Genomic DNA, 14,532 nt, shown 5'->3' on the forward strand with positions numbered 1-14,532 from the left:
ACACAGACCCCCCTTAAATCAGAGTCCACACAGAACCCCCTTACAGAGTCCACACAGACCCCCCCTTACATCAGAGTCCACACAGATTCTGGTGCGAACCAAACAAAGTGTTTTGTGCGTGTTTGATACGAATGCGGTGCGATATCAGACATACTATCTGTATGGCTTAAATCGCATTGCATGGACATTGCATGTAATTTGCGCTGCTGTGCGAATCACATGCAATATTGCACAGCGCACTAGTGTGAACCGTGCCTTAAGGAGGATCTCATGTAAAGTGGTATTCTGTTAACCCTGATTTAGGCTAGGCTCACACAAGTGCGCTATCGCATGTGATTTGCACTGCAGTGCAAATCACATGCGATGTCCATGCAATGTGATTCCAGCCATACAGACAGTATGAATGATATCGCACCACATTCGGACCAAACAGGACACTTTTTTTGGTCCGCACCAGATCGGATCGCATGGGTGTTCACACCCATGTGATCCGATTCATGTCCGAATTGTCAGTTCATAGTGCAAACTGAAATGGGGGTGTTGTTAATGTTGTATGACACTCCCCAGCAGTTCTCATATGACAGTGTGAACTGCCGTGTGAGATGCGGGAACCCGCAGTGGATTCGCAGGGTTCCCGCATCACACAAGTGTGAACCCAGCCTATAGGTGGAATGTGTGCAAAGGGGAACTCTGATGTAAGGGGTCTCTGGTCATCAAAGCCCCCTCTTGCATCAGAGTCCACAGAGCACCCCTTAAATTCACACTGGGAGGCAGGAGAGATCTTACTCACCCCAGGAATGGAGGCTCAGGCACACTGGCAAAGACTATCTGCTTCCTTCACATCTCCCCCCGAGTGTGTGGACGTGGCAGACACAGGAGGAGCAGTCCATCCGAGCAGAGAGCGGAACTGTTCCCGTTGGCTCTTTATTTACCTTTATGCAGCCCCCCGAATACTTATCTGAGCCCTATCGCAATCCAGCAATGTTCATGAAAGTCTTTCCCCCCCATCCCCCCTCTTTGGCTGAGACTGGGAAGAGAGAGGGGACGGGGTTGAGCCATGGTGATATGTACCATGTGTATTGCAATCAACGGTTTCACGCAAAGGCACCCCTGACACATACCTTCGTAGTCCCCCATGTAATAATTTTAGGTGACAGGTCCTCTTTAATGAGACATGCAGGGTCTAAAGGACCCTGCGTTTTTCCTTTGGGCTCCGCTGAATGTTTTGCAATGCAGATCGCATTACAAAATATTGCTTCCCAGTTAAGCTAGTCGAGGACAAGGACGTCGCTTTCCACGTCACAGCAAGAAGGGGAGGAGAGCGGACATGTGTCTACACTTCTCCTTCCCTTCCAGCAACCCAGAACCTGCCACGTCTGTCCCGCAGATGGGCAAGCGGAGCCCGGAAAACATGGCAGGGCGGCAGCGCCGGGGGTGTGCGTGTGTGTTAAGCTGCAATTGGCAGCTCACACAGTCATAATGCATCCGTGGCAAAAACTACTCAACATGTTGCTTTCGACCAGCACATTCAGGCTGGGTTCACACTTGTGCGATGTGGGAACCGGTGCGATTCCAGTGCAGGTTCCCACGTCACATGTCACTCACGGGCAGCTCACACTGCCCTCTGCGAGTGTCAATGTAAAGTTAATGACATCCCCAGATCTGATCGCAGTGCGAACCGTGAAATGGTACAGGTATTAGATCGCACGGGTGTGAACACCCCTGCAAATCTGATTCCAGTGTGGCCCAAAAAAAAAGGGTCTTGTACCATTTTGGTCGGAATATGGTGCAAACTCAGCCATACAAACTGTATATCTGAATTCACATCGCACAGACATTGCATGTAATCTGCACAGCAATGTGAATCGCATGCAATGTTTGTGTTTGCATTAGGGTCCTTTCACACCAGCGGACCGTATTTCATCCATCCGTTTTCGGATGAAATACATGTACCACTAAGGATACCGATTTCATCGGTGCCCGCTATGCTTCGATTCTGCAGACGGAGGAAAATCCTATTTTCCCATCCGTCTGCAGAGCGGATCGGGTGAACACGGACTGACGGTCCGTGTTCATCCGATCCCCCCATAGGGAAGAGCGGAGATCTGACAGGGTGGTCCCTGCACAGTGTGCAGGGACTGCCCTGTCATCTGCCGGTGACTTGTCCTGAATGTTCCACTATGGGGGAAGTTCCTTCACTGACTGCGCAGGCGCAAACTTCCCGACGGAAATCCCCGAACCTCGCCCGGCATCCAGGCTCTTTCTTTAACATCCCCGTGGATTGGAGGATGTTAAAAAAAGAGCCAGGAGGCCGAGCGAGCGAAGCGAGCCGTCCCAGCGCAGCGAGGACGTGAGGCCGACTGGCCACTTTCCTCTAAGTCCACGTCGCCCTGGATGCCGGCCGCCGTTCGGGGATTTCCGTCAGCAAGTTTGCACCTGCGCAGTGCTTTAAGGAACTTTCCCGATAGCTGGAACCATTTCAGCGCATCAGTTCGCGCATGCGCTGGAACTTCCGTGATACTTGGAACCAGCACGGCAGATCACCGGCTCAGCGTGGGATCAACGGAGCGATCCCCGCTGAGCAAGCGGATGAGACATGTATGGATCCGTACATGTGAAAGGGGCCCAAGTGTGAACCCAGCCTTAATGTGAACCATTCAGGCGAACAGGAAGTGTGGCAAAAATGGGGTCTGAACAGGCACTGAGGATTCATCACTTTGCCTCCTCACTGCCTGTGAATCGTCTTTAAAAAGTGTGTTTTTTGGATGCATGCTTCTGCTTCACACTCCAAACTGCCTGTGTGCATGGGCCGCTACGCAAGCTTCATCCATCTCAGCTTCCATGGTGGGCTATATCTTCTGGTTCCTAGAATTATAAATTAAATTAGTATACAGATCAAACCACTTTATTCCCCCCTCATGTTAGCTCTCTGTGGTACACAGGTTCTAATGACTATACCACGCTGAGCCTGAACATATTCATTATCAGGGGTTGCCATAGCGTTCCCGTGCTCTTCACCAGCCAACATCCACCGTCTCTCCAACGTTCAGCACACCCGGCCTACTCCGCTCTACCTCCTCTCCCCACCCCTGGCATAGGCTTCTGTCCCGCACTGCGCCTGCGCACAGGCCTGGCTCAGGAGCCATGTTGTGGGATCCACTGGGCTTGTATTCTCCTGGATTTCGTACGTATCTACGTTTAGGAGTGTGAGAGAGCTGGGAAGGCCCGGCGATCTTGAGGGTGGTGCGGACACCTGAGCGGCTGGTCACCATGAGCACAGGCTGCGACTTGTCACGGAGGAATCCGCAGGAGGATTTTGAGCTCATTCAGAGGATTGGCAGTGGCACCTATGGTGATGTGTACAAGGTAAATAAGTGCAAAGTGCTGTGACGCGGAGCTGCCTGTTCCCGATGGGATGGGGAGATGTGTTGACAGAAGTAGATCACCGTTAGATCCCGTTCCGGGGCACAAGGAGTGTACACAGCAGGACTGCATGGGGAGAGGATGTTGGCAATGACCATACACAGATAGCAGCCAGGGATAGTATGAGCATGGTTCTTGGGAGAGATAGAGTGGGATGGCCAATGTAATGGTGTGCTGCTACTACATGGAATGTATGGGGTTAGCAGAAGGCCAAACACACATCCTCACCTCCACCATCTGTCAAATGTTGGCTCTAAGCCTGAGAACAGAGCAATCATATGATTGGCGATTGCTCATCTCTCAGTTCACTCAGAGTGGAGAGCAGTGACTGTCAGCTCTCAGCCATTCACCAAGTGGTGGAGCCAGCTGTCAATCAGACAGCTGGGTGGATCCCAACAATACCGTCAGGATCCTTCCAGGGCTTGGGGTGGTTTTGGCAGTCAGCTGATAGCAAGAGTCTGGGTCACTGAAGAGCAAAAGTAAGTGCACTTCTCTGACCAACAAGAGAAGTATGGCATACATCTTTATTAAAACAAAAGGTAACAAATAAAGATTAGATAGCAGTTTACTGTACTTACCCATCAATTTAACAGTTTCCAAAAAAGTTAGTTGCTGTGAATGTTGTCACATTTGCTTGTGCTTTCAACCAAACTGTCAAACCATCAAATGGCTGTAGTCCTAACTGATCACATGTGCAGCACCATGGCAGTTGCAGGTCAAACAGAAGATACGCTATAGGAGGATTTAGTTTCATTTAAACCGCTTACCGACTGCATCACAAGGATGTATGGGGGCTCTTCTGTGCCAGATCACATACCTAGTACATGATTTGGCACTTCAAGGTAGGGGGCGTGTGCGCAACTTCTGAGATTGGTCACAGCAGAAGCCAATCTGTGGGTGCTGGCCAATGGATGGCTGCTAATCGTCGGGGAAAACACACAAAACAGAGCTCTTCCTATGTAAACAAGGCAGAGATCCATTGTGACTGGGTGAAGGGATGGATTTTCTTTCCCTGCAAAGGGAATACAATACATCACTTAGTCGTGCTAAGTCCTAAACAATATCGTGACCAATCTCCTGCAGCTGCTGTTCACCAAGTGTGAAATCACTTATACCCCAATTCCTAATATTCACAGCGCATACAGTAAATACATCAGTTAAATGATGTGTGCAGTGTAGAAAATATTATAGTCCAACTAATGTTATAACAAGAAGTCTTGAAGGGATTGTAAAGGTATTTTTTCCCCCTAAATTCCCTTTACCTTAGTGCAGTCCTCCTTCACTTACCTCATCCTTCCATTTTGCTTTTAAATGTCCTTATTTCTTCTGAGAAATCCTCACTTCCTGTTCTTCTGTCTGTAACTCAACACCGTAATGCAAGGCTTTCTTCCTGGTGTGGAGAAAGCCTCTTGAGGGGGAGGGGGCCAGCAGGAGTGTCAGGACACCCACTAACACACAGCTCCTTTCTCTATCTGCAAAGTAGAGAGTGTCCTGACACTCCTGCTCGCCCCCTCCCCCCTCAGAAGAAATAATGACATTTAAAGGCAAAATGGAAGGATGAGGTAAGTGGAGGACTGCACTAAGGTAAAGGAAGCTATTTAGGGAATTTTTTTTCCTTTACAACCCCTTTAATTGTGATCCATTCAATGAACAGCCATCCTCCAATGCTCAGTGCTCCAAAATACATAATAAAAGTGCTCCAAAATACATAATAAAAGTGCTCCAAAATACATAATAAAAGTGCTGAAGTGTTCCAGGTAAACATGCTGTGCAGTGTGGCACCCCTCTTGTACCCTCATTTACCAGAAAAAATGGACCCTCAGCTTTTTAGTCTGGGGGTCAGACTCACTTATATCTATAGGCACCCCTATATATCAAAATTATTCTCCGTTCTTATATACATCCACGGACGTCCTTGATGACGCCCAGTGGGAGAGGTGCAACGCGTTGACGCAATTTCCAATTCCCTAACCAACAACGTCACTTCTGCTGTCCGTAGAATTCATGCCGAGCTGCGGTGAACACCGAAGAGCCCTACTTTTACAGATAGGCTTGTTTATTCTGATACTCTGTAAGGGCCCTTTCACACGGAGCGGATCTGTATTGATCCGCCCTGTGTGTGTCCGTCGGCTAAGCGGGGATCATCCGTAAATCCCCGCTGAGCTGTCGGCGGACAGGGCGGTCCCCGCACACTGTGCAGAGACCGCCCTGTCTTTCCTCTGCTCTCCCCTATGGGGAATCGATGAATACGGACCGTGTGTCCGTATTCATCCGATCCGTTCCGCCAGACGGAAGAAAAATAGGGTTTTCTTCTGTCTGAAAAAGCAGATCTTTGCGGAGGCGGGTGATTACGGACGTTAGCGGATGCTCATCTGCTAACGTCCACAATCGCATAGGGATGCATTGTGAGTCCGTAAACGGACTTGTAAAAAACGGACCGTTCGTCCGCCCGTGTGAAAGGGCCCTTAGTGTTCTTTTAATTGTGCCAATAAATTGTAAACAATTACTAAACGATGAAAACTCTTTCTGTTGAGCCTGGTGATGCTGATAGAAGCAGCAGGTTGGAGATTTATAAGAACAGAGAAGAACTTGTGGCACCCTTATCACCAGATTCGCAAAAGTGTGAACCCAGCCTCAGACTTTTTGTTATAATATTAGTTGGACTATTATATTTTCTACACTGCACACATTTAAAATCCATCACTTCCCCTAGGCTCCATTCACATCTATGCGACAAAACGCCCGACGCCGGACGCTTCTGCCGCTAGAGGGGAGAATTCTCATTGCTGTCTATGGAGATGGTTCACATCTCATAGACGCCGAACGCCTGTCGCCTGAAAAAAAGGCCCGGACGCGTTTTTTTCAGGCGACATTGGCGTTCGCCCATTGACAGCAATGGGAAGAATCTAAAAAAAAAAAAAAAAAAAGATACACACTCGCGGCAAAATACGGCGCTTACGCCGTACGCCGCTTACGCCGTACGCCGCTGTCGCATAGATGTGAATGCAGCCTTAGTGAAAGCACCACACGTAGTAAACACTGGCTAGGCACACATGGCACCCTTTGATTGCCATGGCTGTTTAACACCTTCACAGCCAGTACAGTGACAGTGCATATTTCTAGCACTGATCACTGGTTCCCACAACGTGTCAAAAGTATCAGGGGTAGATTTGCTAAAACTGGAGAGTGCAAAATCTGGTGCAGCTCTGAATATAAACCAATACGTTTCCAGGTTTTATTGCCAAAGCTTAATTGAACTAACTGAAATTAGAAGCTGATTGCTACCGTACAACTACCTACAAAGCCATCCACAACTCTGCCCCAGCTACATCACTGACCTAGTCTCTAAATACCAACCTAATCGTTCTCTTCGTTCTTCTCAAGACCTCCTGCTCTCTAGCTCTCTCATCACCTGCTCCCATGCTCGTCTCCAGGACTTTTCCAGAGCCTCTCCAAGACTATGGAACTCCTTACCCCAATCTGTTCATCTATCTCCTTTCTCTTAGCTTTTAGAGGATGCCTAAAAACCCTCCTCTTCAAAGAAGCCTATCTTACCCACACCTAACAACTGTATTTTCAGTTTGTCCATCTGATCATCCCCCCACAGCTACTACCCTTTGTTCCACTTGGCCCTCCCTTCTAGACTGTAAGCTCTAACGAGCAGGGCCCTCCTGTATTGTAACTGTACTGTCTTCCCTGATGTTGTAAAGCGCTGCGCAAACTGTTGGCGCTATATAAATCCTGTATAGAAATAATACCATGCACAGCTGAACCAGCTTTTGAAAACTCCAGTTTTAGTATATCTACTCCTTAGCCCCCAATCACATTGGCGTGAATTGACAAATCGGAGCCTATTCCCGGCAATAGGAGCATCCTGATTGTGCGGCACCGCTTTCGATTTTCAAAAGTAGTTCCTGCACTACTTTTGGCGACTTTTGTCCGAAGAGCGTTGGCCGTGGACTTGTATTGCATACAAACGGCAAAGAATTGTCGGCCAACAAACACAAAACTATGTGTTTTTTCAGCTCTTAAAAGTGAGGGGTGGGGCATAAAATTTCCCCACCCCCACCACATATGGGATCGTGAGAGACTATTAATATTTATAAAGATTTATTAAATAAAAATAAAAAAATAGCGCAAAAAATAAAAACGCAGTAGTGATCAAATACCACCAAAAGAAATACTTATTTCTGTGGAAAATGTATACAAATTGTATTTATGTAACAGTGCATGGCCGCGCAATTATCAGTTAACTAGTTAAGGACCAAGCATATTTTTCAGACTTGCAAGTTAAAATCTTTTTTTTTTTTTTGCTAGAAAATTACTTAGAACCCCCTAACATCATATATATTTTTTCAGAGACCCTAGAGAATATAATGACAGTCGCTACAATACTTTGTCACGCCATATTTGTGCAGCTGTCATGTAAGCGCATTTTTTGGGGGAAAAAAATTCCCTTTTTTATATTAAAAAATAAAACAGTAAAGTTAGCCCATTTGTTTTTTTTTATATTATGAAAGATAATGTAATTGCTAAAATTACAATGACAAAGATGTGTTTTAGCCCTGGTTCACACTGGGCTGCGGGAGTGAAGCCGTGCGAGTTCAGCTGAACTCGCACGATTTCACTCCCACCGGCAGTCCCGATTTCGGCCGCGATTTAAGAGACATCTGTGCAGGTTTCTGCACAGATGTCTTTGTAAATCGCGGCCCTAAATCGCAAAAAGTAGTACAGGAACTACTTTTTGAAATCGGTGCAGCTGAACTCGCACGATTTCACTCCCACCGGCAGTCCCGATTTCGGCCGCGATTTAAGAGACATCTGTGCAGGTTTCTGCACAGATGTCTTTGTAAATCGCGGCCCTAAATCGCAAAAAGTAGTACAGGAACTACTTTTTGAAATCGGTGCAGCGCCGCAGATGCGGCGTCGCACCGATTAGGACAGTGTTATTGCCGGCAAATGCCGCCGATTTGAGATGCGATTTCACAAGTGAAATCGCATCTCAAATCGAAGCAAATCGTACACAGTGTGAACCTGGGCTTAATTTTGGTAAAAAATTTATAATCGTACTTGCCTGCAGTTTAGACATTAATGGATGTGTGTTGCGTTATTTTGAGGGACAGCAAATTTACACTGTTGTGCAAGCTGTACACTCACTACGTTTTAGAGCAGGTGGTCGGCTCTCTTGTAAAAGCAATCCTAGTGGCTAACTAAGCGGCTAACTAATTCGCAAAAGCGAATGTACATGTTGGCCACGCACGCAAAATGTGATCGTCCCACACGTGAGGTATCACCGCAAACGTCAGATCATTGCCAGTAATGCTAGCACTAGACCTCTGTAAATCTAAAGTGGTAACCTGTAAAGACTTTAAAAGCATTGCCTATGGATAGTAAAATGTATGCAGTTTCTCACCGTTGCATGGGCATGCGCAATTTTAAAGCATGAAATGTTTGGTATCTATTTACTTTGTGTAACATCATGTTTTATATTTAAAAAAGGGGTTATGTATTGTGCTTTTTTGCATTAAAATGTAAAACAAAAAATTGCATTTTTAAAACCGCTGCCACTGTGTGACACCAACAAATTGCAAAACCCACCTTTGGGGGTTCAAATTAATTTTCGATCACAAAAATACCAGTTACTCACCGGTAGCTGTTTTTCTATGAGTCTTACAGGACGGCACCTTGAGAGTAGACTGGCTCCACCTGACAGGAAACACAATCAAAAAGAGGTTTAAAAACCCCGCCCCTCCCCGTGCACCTCAGTTCGTGATAAAGTAACCACCATAAGAGCACGGGAACCAGTATATGAAATACAAACCATACGAAGTCATCAGGGTGGGAAATAGGCCTGCCGTCCTGTAAGACTCATAGAAAAACAGCTACCGGTGAGTAACTGGTATTTTCTCGAGTCGTCTTCCAGGACGGCACCTTGAGAGATAAGCAAGTAACCCTCAGGCCTACCTTAGGGCGGGACCACTGACTGCAGGACTCTTCTGCCAAACGTCAAGTCTTGGGGTGACAGGAGTTCCACTCGGTAGTGTTTTAGAAAAAATAAATTTGCCTGATCTAGCATCTTCATCCTCATCATCTGACTGGCTATCAATGAGACCTTCTTCCTGAGCCTCTGAATCCTCAGAGTCTGATAGAAGAACGTCCCTAGCCCTCAAAAATCTCGGAGCCGAGGTGGATAAGCTTTCCTGTGAGGAGGGTCCAGCTGCTAGGGGATCAGGTTCTTTGGTTTTTAAGACTTCCTTAAACTCCTTTAATGTGGAAAGCATTTCTGACTGAACCGTCAGGAATTCTTTCATTATTAGCGAAGTTTCCTTCCCTGTGAGTTTTTGAATGCACTTAGCACACAAAAGCTTGGAATAGTCTGTGGCTAGCTTAATGCTACAATTCCCACATCTTTTAGCTTTAGATGTATGTTTAGCAGAAACACTAGAAGCCTCCCCCTGGGCAGTAACCTCTTCCCCTGAAAGTAAAAGACAAGGCTTTAATACAAAAAGGGAGTAGGGGAAGGGAAGGGGGGTGTGTGGGGAATAAGGACCCAGTCCAAGTGCCCCAATGAAGTTTTTTAGAGGTAGACTCACCCCTGGTGGCTTCCTCTGCAGCAGCGGTTAGTGCCGGGCGGTCCTCACGCTCCATGGCACCGTCGAATCGGGCGCCACTCTCTCCCCTGCTGCGCTCCGTGTGTGTGTGAGCTAACGCCGATGGCGGCCGCCATTTTGGTGAAGACCGGAACCGGAAGTACGTCATCACCATGCGTCGCCATCGACGCAGCGTCGAATGCTGGCTCCACCGAGAAACGAGCCTGGGAGAACAGCAGCCGAGTCCACAGCGTGGAGATGAGTCTTTACCCGATCCAGCAGGTAGGAAGACGCTCGGGAGAGAGGGATTCCAGCCACCTAGGTGTTCTGAGGTAGCCACTATCCCAGATACACCTAGCAGGGGGGGGTTTCCAAACATAGTTTTCCTTCAGCTCCCCCCCCTCTCAATACGGGGAGACCCTCTGGACAGGCAATAGCCTCACTGAGCTCAAGGCCTCCCAGGACCCATGGCTCACCTTCCAGGAGGGGGACCACCAGCCCCAGGCCTTAGGTCTTTTTAGAAAAACAAAAAAACGTTTCGCTGGGGGAAACACAATCATGAACTGAGGTGCACGGGGAGGGGCGGGGTTTTTAAACCTCTTTTTGATTGTGTTTCCTGTCAGGTGGAGCCAGTCTACTCTCAAGGTGCCGTCCTGGAAGACGACTCGAGAAAATACAAATTGTTACATAGAAACAAAAATTGCCAAAAAAATACCTGGTTTGGAAGTGAATATATACAATTGCTACATTATCCATATTGAGATTTAATGTTAAAATTATCTTTCATTTTCAATCTGCAGTTTCTATAATTTTCTGTGAAATTCAGTGCAATATGACAACCTGGGGATATTCTGTACACTGCTGTACAGAATGCCCCTAGAAACGTCATCTCATGCTTATGTGATTGGCTCTCTGCTTTTCCCAGAAGTCTGCACTTAGAAGTAAAATTGTAGGCACCCCTTGCAATAGGAGTTTACATTTTGGAATCCCGTTCACTTCAATGGCACTTGTTCACATCTGAGCGTTTTGACCTGTACAAAAACGCTGTAAAAATCGCTGCAAAAACGCACAACTTTCTGCCTGAAAACGAAACGCTCAGGTGTGAATGCAGCTTAAGAACACTGTGTGTGCACCAAGTAATTACTGTATAAGGAACCAGACTCTCCCATTCAGAATCAGTCTGCAAAAGAACATGGTGAGGCAAACAGCAATATTTGTTGTTCTGTTTTTTTTTTTTTTTTTTTCTGAGTTGCATTCACATGCGTTCTGGTTAGGGGTGCAACGGATCAAAAAACTCACGGATCGGATCGATCCTCGGATCAGGAGTCACGGATCGGATCATTTTCGGATCAGCAAAAAAAAAAAAAGGGTCAGTTTTTTCATTGGTCCAAAAAATATATATATATATATATATATATATATATATATATATATATATATTTTTTGGACCAATTAAAAAAAGGAACCCTTTTTTTTTTTTTTTTTTGCTGATCCGAAAAAAGAGCACAATAGCAATTCACAGGGGTGGATTAACCACTTAAGCCCCGGACCAATACGCTGTCTAAAGACCCAAGGTGTTTTTACAATTTGGCAATGCGCTGCTTTAACTGGTAATTGCGCGGTCATGCAATGTTGTACCGAAACGAAACTTGCGTCCTTTTCTTCCCACAAATAGAGCTTTATTTTGATGGTATTTGATCGCCTCTGCGATTTTTATTTTTTGCGATATAAACGCAAAAAGACCGTAAATTTTGAAAAAAAATGATTTTTCTTATAACAAAAAGTAAAAAAAATCGAATAAACTAAATTTTAGTCAAACATTTAGGCCAAAATGTATTCAGCCACATGTCTTTAGTAAAAAAAATCGCAATAAGCGTATATTTATTGGTTTTCGCAAAAGTTATAGCGTCTACAAACTAGGGTACATTTTCTGGAATTTACACAGCTTTTATTTTATGACTGCCTATCTCATTTCTTGAGGTGCTAAAATGGCAGGGCAGTACAAAACCCCCCCAAATGACCCCATTTTGGAAAGTAGACACCCCAAGGAAACTGCTGAGAGGCATGTTGAGTCCATTGAATATTTAATTTTTTTGTCCCAAGTGATTGAATAATGACGAAAAAAAAAAAAAAAAATGTTTACAAAAAGTTGTCACTAAATGATATATTTCTCACACATGCCATGGTTATATGTGGAATTGCACCCCAAAATACATTCTGCTGCTTCTTCTGAGTACGGGGATACCACATGTGTGGGACTTTTTGGGAGCCTAGCCGCATACGGGGCCCCAAAACCCAAGCACCGCCTTCAGCATTTCTAAGGGCACAAATTTTTGATTTCACTCCTCACTACCTATCAAGGTTTCGAAGGCCATAAAATGCCAAAATAGCAAAAAAAAAAACCAAATGACCCCATTTTGGAAAGTAGACACCCTAAGCTATTTGCTGAGAGGCATGTCGAGTCCATGGAATATTTTATATTTTGACACAAGTTGCGGGAATATGACAAACTGATTTTTTTTTTGCACAAAGTTGTCACTAAATGATATATTGCTCACACATGCCATAGTTATATGTGGAATTGCACCCCAAAATACATTCTGCTGCTTCTCCCGAGTACGGGGATACCACATATGTGGGACTTTTTGTGAGCCTAGCCGCATACGGGGCCCCGAAAACAAAGCACCGCCTTCAAGATTTCTAAGGGCATACATTTTTGATTTCACTCCTCACTACCTATCACTACCTATCACAGTTTTGAAGGCCATAAAATGCCAAGATGTCACACAACCCCCCCAAATGACCCCATTTTGGAAAGAAGACACCCCAAGCTATTTGCTGAGAGGCATGTTGAGTCCATGGAATATTTAATTTTATGGCCCCAAGTGATTGAATAATGACCAAAAAAAAAAAAAAAAAAAATTTTTACAAAACGTTGTCACTAAATGATATATTTCTCACATATGCCATGGGCATATGTGGAATTGCACCCCAAAATACATTCTGCTGCTTCTCCTGAGTACGGGGATACCACATGTGTGGGACTTTTTGGGAGCCTAGCCGCGTACGGGACCCCGAAAACCAATCACCGCCTTCAGGATTTCTAAGGGCATAAATTTTTGATTTCACTCCTCACTACCTATCACAGTTTCGAAGGCAATAAAATGCCAAAACAGCACAAAACCCCCCCAAATGACCCCATTTTGGAAAGTAGACACCCCAAGCTATTTGCTGAGAGGCATGTTGAGTCCATGGAATATTTAATTTTTTTGCCCCAAGTCACTGAATAATGACCAAAAAAAAAAAAATACAAAACGTTGTCACTAAATGATATATTTCTCACACATGCCACGGTTATATGTGGAATTGCACCCCAAAATACATTCTGCTGCTTCTCCTGAGTACGGGGATACCACATGTGTGGGACTTTTTGGGAGCCTAGCCGCGTACGGGACCCCGAAAACCAATCACCGCCTTCAGGATTTCTAAGGGCATAAATTTTTGATTTCACTCCTCACTACCTATCATAGTTTCGAAGGCAATAAAATGCCAAAACAGCACAAAACCCCCCCAAATGACCCCATTTTGGAAAGTAGACACCCCAAGCTATTTGCTGAGAGGCATGTTGAGTCCATGGAATATTTAATTTTTTTGCCCCAAGTCACTGAATAATGACCAAAAAAAAAAAAATACAAAACGTTGTCACTAAATGATATATTTCTCACACATGCCACGGTTATATGTGGAATTGCACCCCAAAATACATTCTGCTGCTTCTCCTGAGTACGGGGATACCACATGTGTGGGACTTTTTGGGAGCCTAGCCGCGTACGGGGCCCCGAAAACCAAGCACTGCCTTCAAGATTTGTGTGAGTGAAATCAAAAATTTATGTCCTTAGAAATCTTGAAGGCGGTGCTTGGTTTTCGGGGTCTCATACGCGGCTAGGCTCCCAAAAAGTCCCACACATGTGGTATCCCCGTACTCAGGAGAAGTAGCAGAATGTATTTTGGGGTGCAATTCCACATATAACCATGGCATGTGTGAGAAATATATCATTTAGTGACAATGTTTTGTACATTTTTTTATTTTAATTTTTTTTGGTCATGATTCAATCACTTGGGGCAAAAAAATTAAATATTCCATGGACTCAACATGCCTCTCAGCAAATAGCTTGGGGTGTCTACTTTCCAAAATGGGGTCATTTGGGGGTTTTTTGTGCTATTTTGGCATTTTATGGCCTTCGAAACTGTGATAGGTAGTGAGGAGTGAAATCAAAAATTTGCGCCCTTAGAAATGCTGAAGGCGGTGCTTGGTTTTCGGGGTCCCGTACGCGGCTAGGCTCCCAAAAAGTCCCAAACATGTGGTATCCCCGTACTCAGGAGAAGCAGCAGAATGTATTTTAGGGTGCAACTCCACATATAACCATGGCATGTGTGAGCAATATATCATTTAGTGACACATTTTTCTTTTTTTTTTTTTTTTTCTCATTATTCAATCACTTTGGACAAAAAAAAAAAA

At 45.3% G+C, this 14,532-nt stretch overlaps 1 protein-coding gene across 2 annotated transcripts in view; it reads left to right on the top strand.

Moving 5' to 3' along the window:
* Positions 1-3,040: 3,040 nt before the first annotated feature.
* MAP4K3 (mitogen-activated protein kinase kinase kinase kinase 3) overlaps positions 3,041-14,532 on the top strand; it is an 831,592-nt gene continuing 820,100 nt past the window's right edge. For both annotated transcript variants that reach the window (XM_040350750.1, XM_040350751.1), the window contains exon 1: positions 3,041-3,366. In XM_040350750.1, the coding sequence (XP_040206684.1) occupies positions 3,271-3,366 (96 nt within the window). In that variant the 5' untranslated portion in view covers positions 3,041-3,270. The remainder of the gene's footprint in view (positions 3,367-14,532) is intronic.

The sequence above is a fragment of the Rana temporaria genome, chromosome 4 (assembly GCF_905171775.1).
Source record: "Rana temporaria chromosome 4, aRanTem1.1, whole genome shotgun sequence".
NCBI lineage: Eukaryota > Metazoa > Chordata > Amphibia > Anura > Ranidae > Rana > Rana temporaria.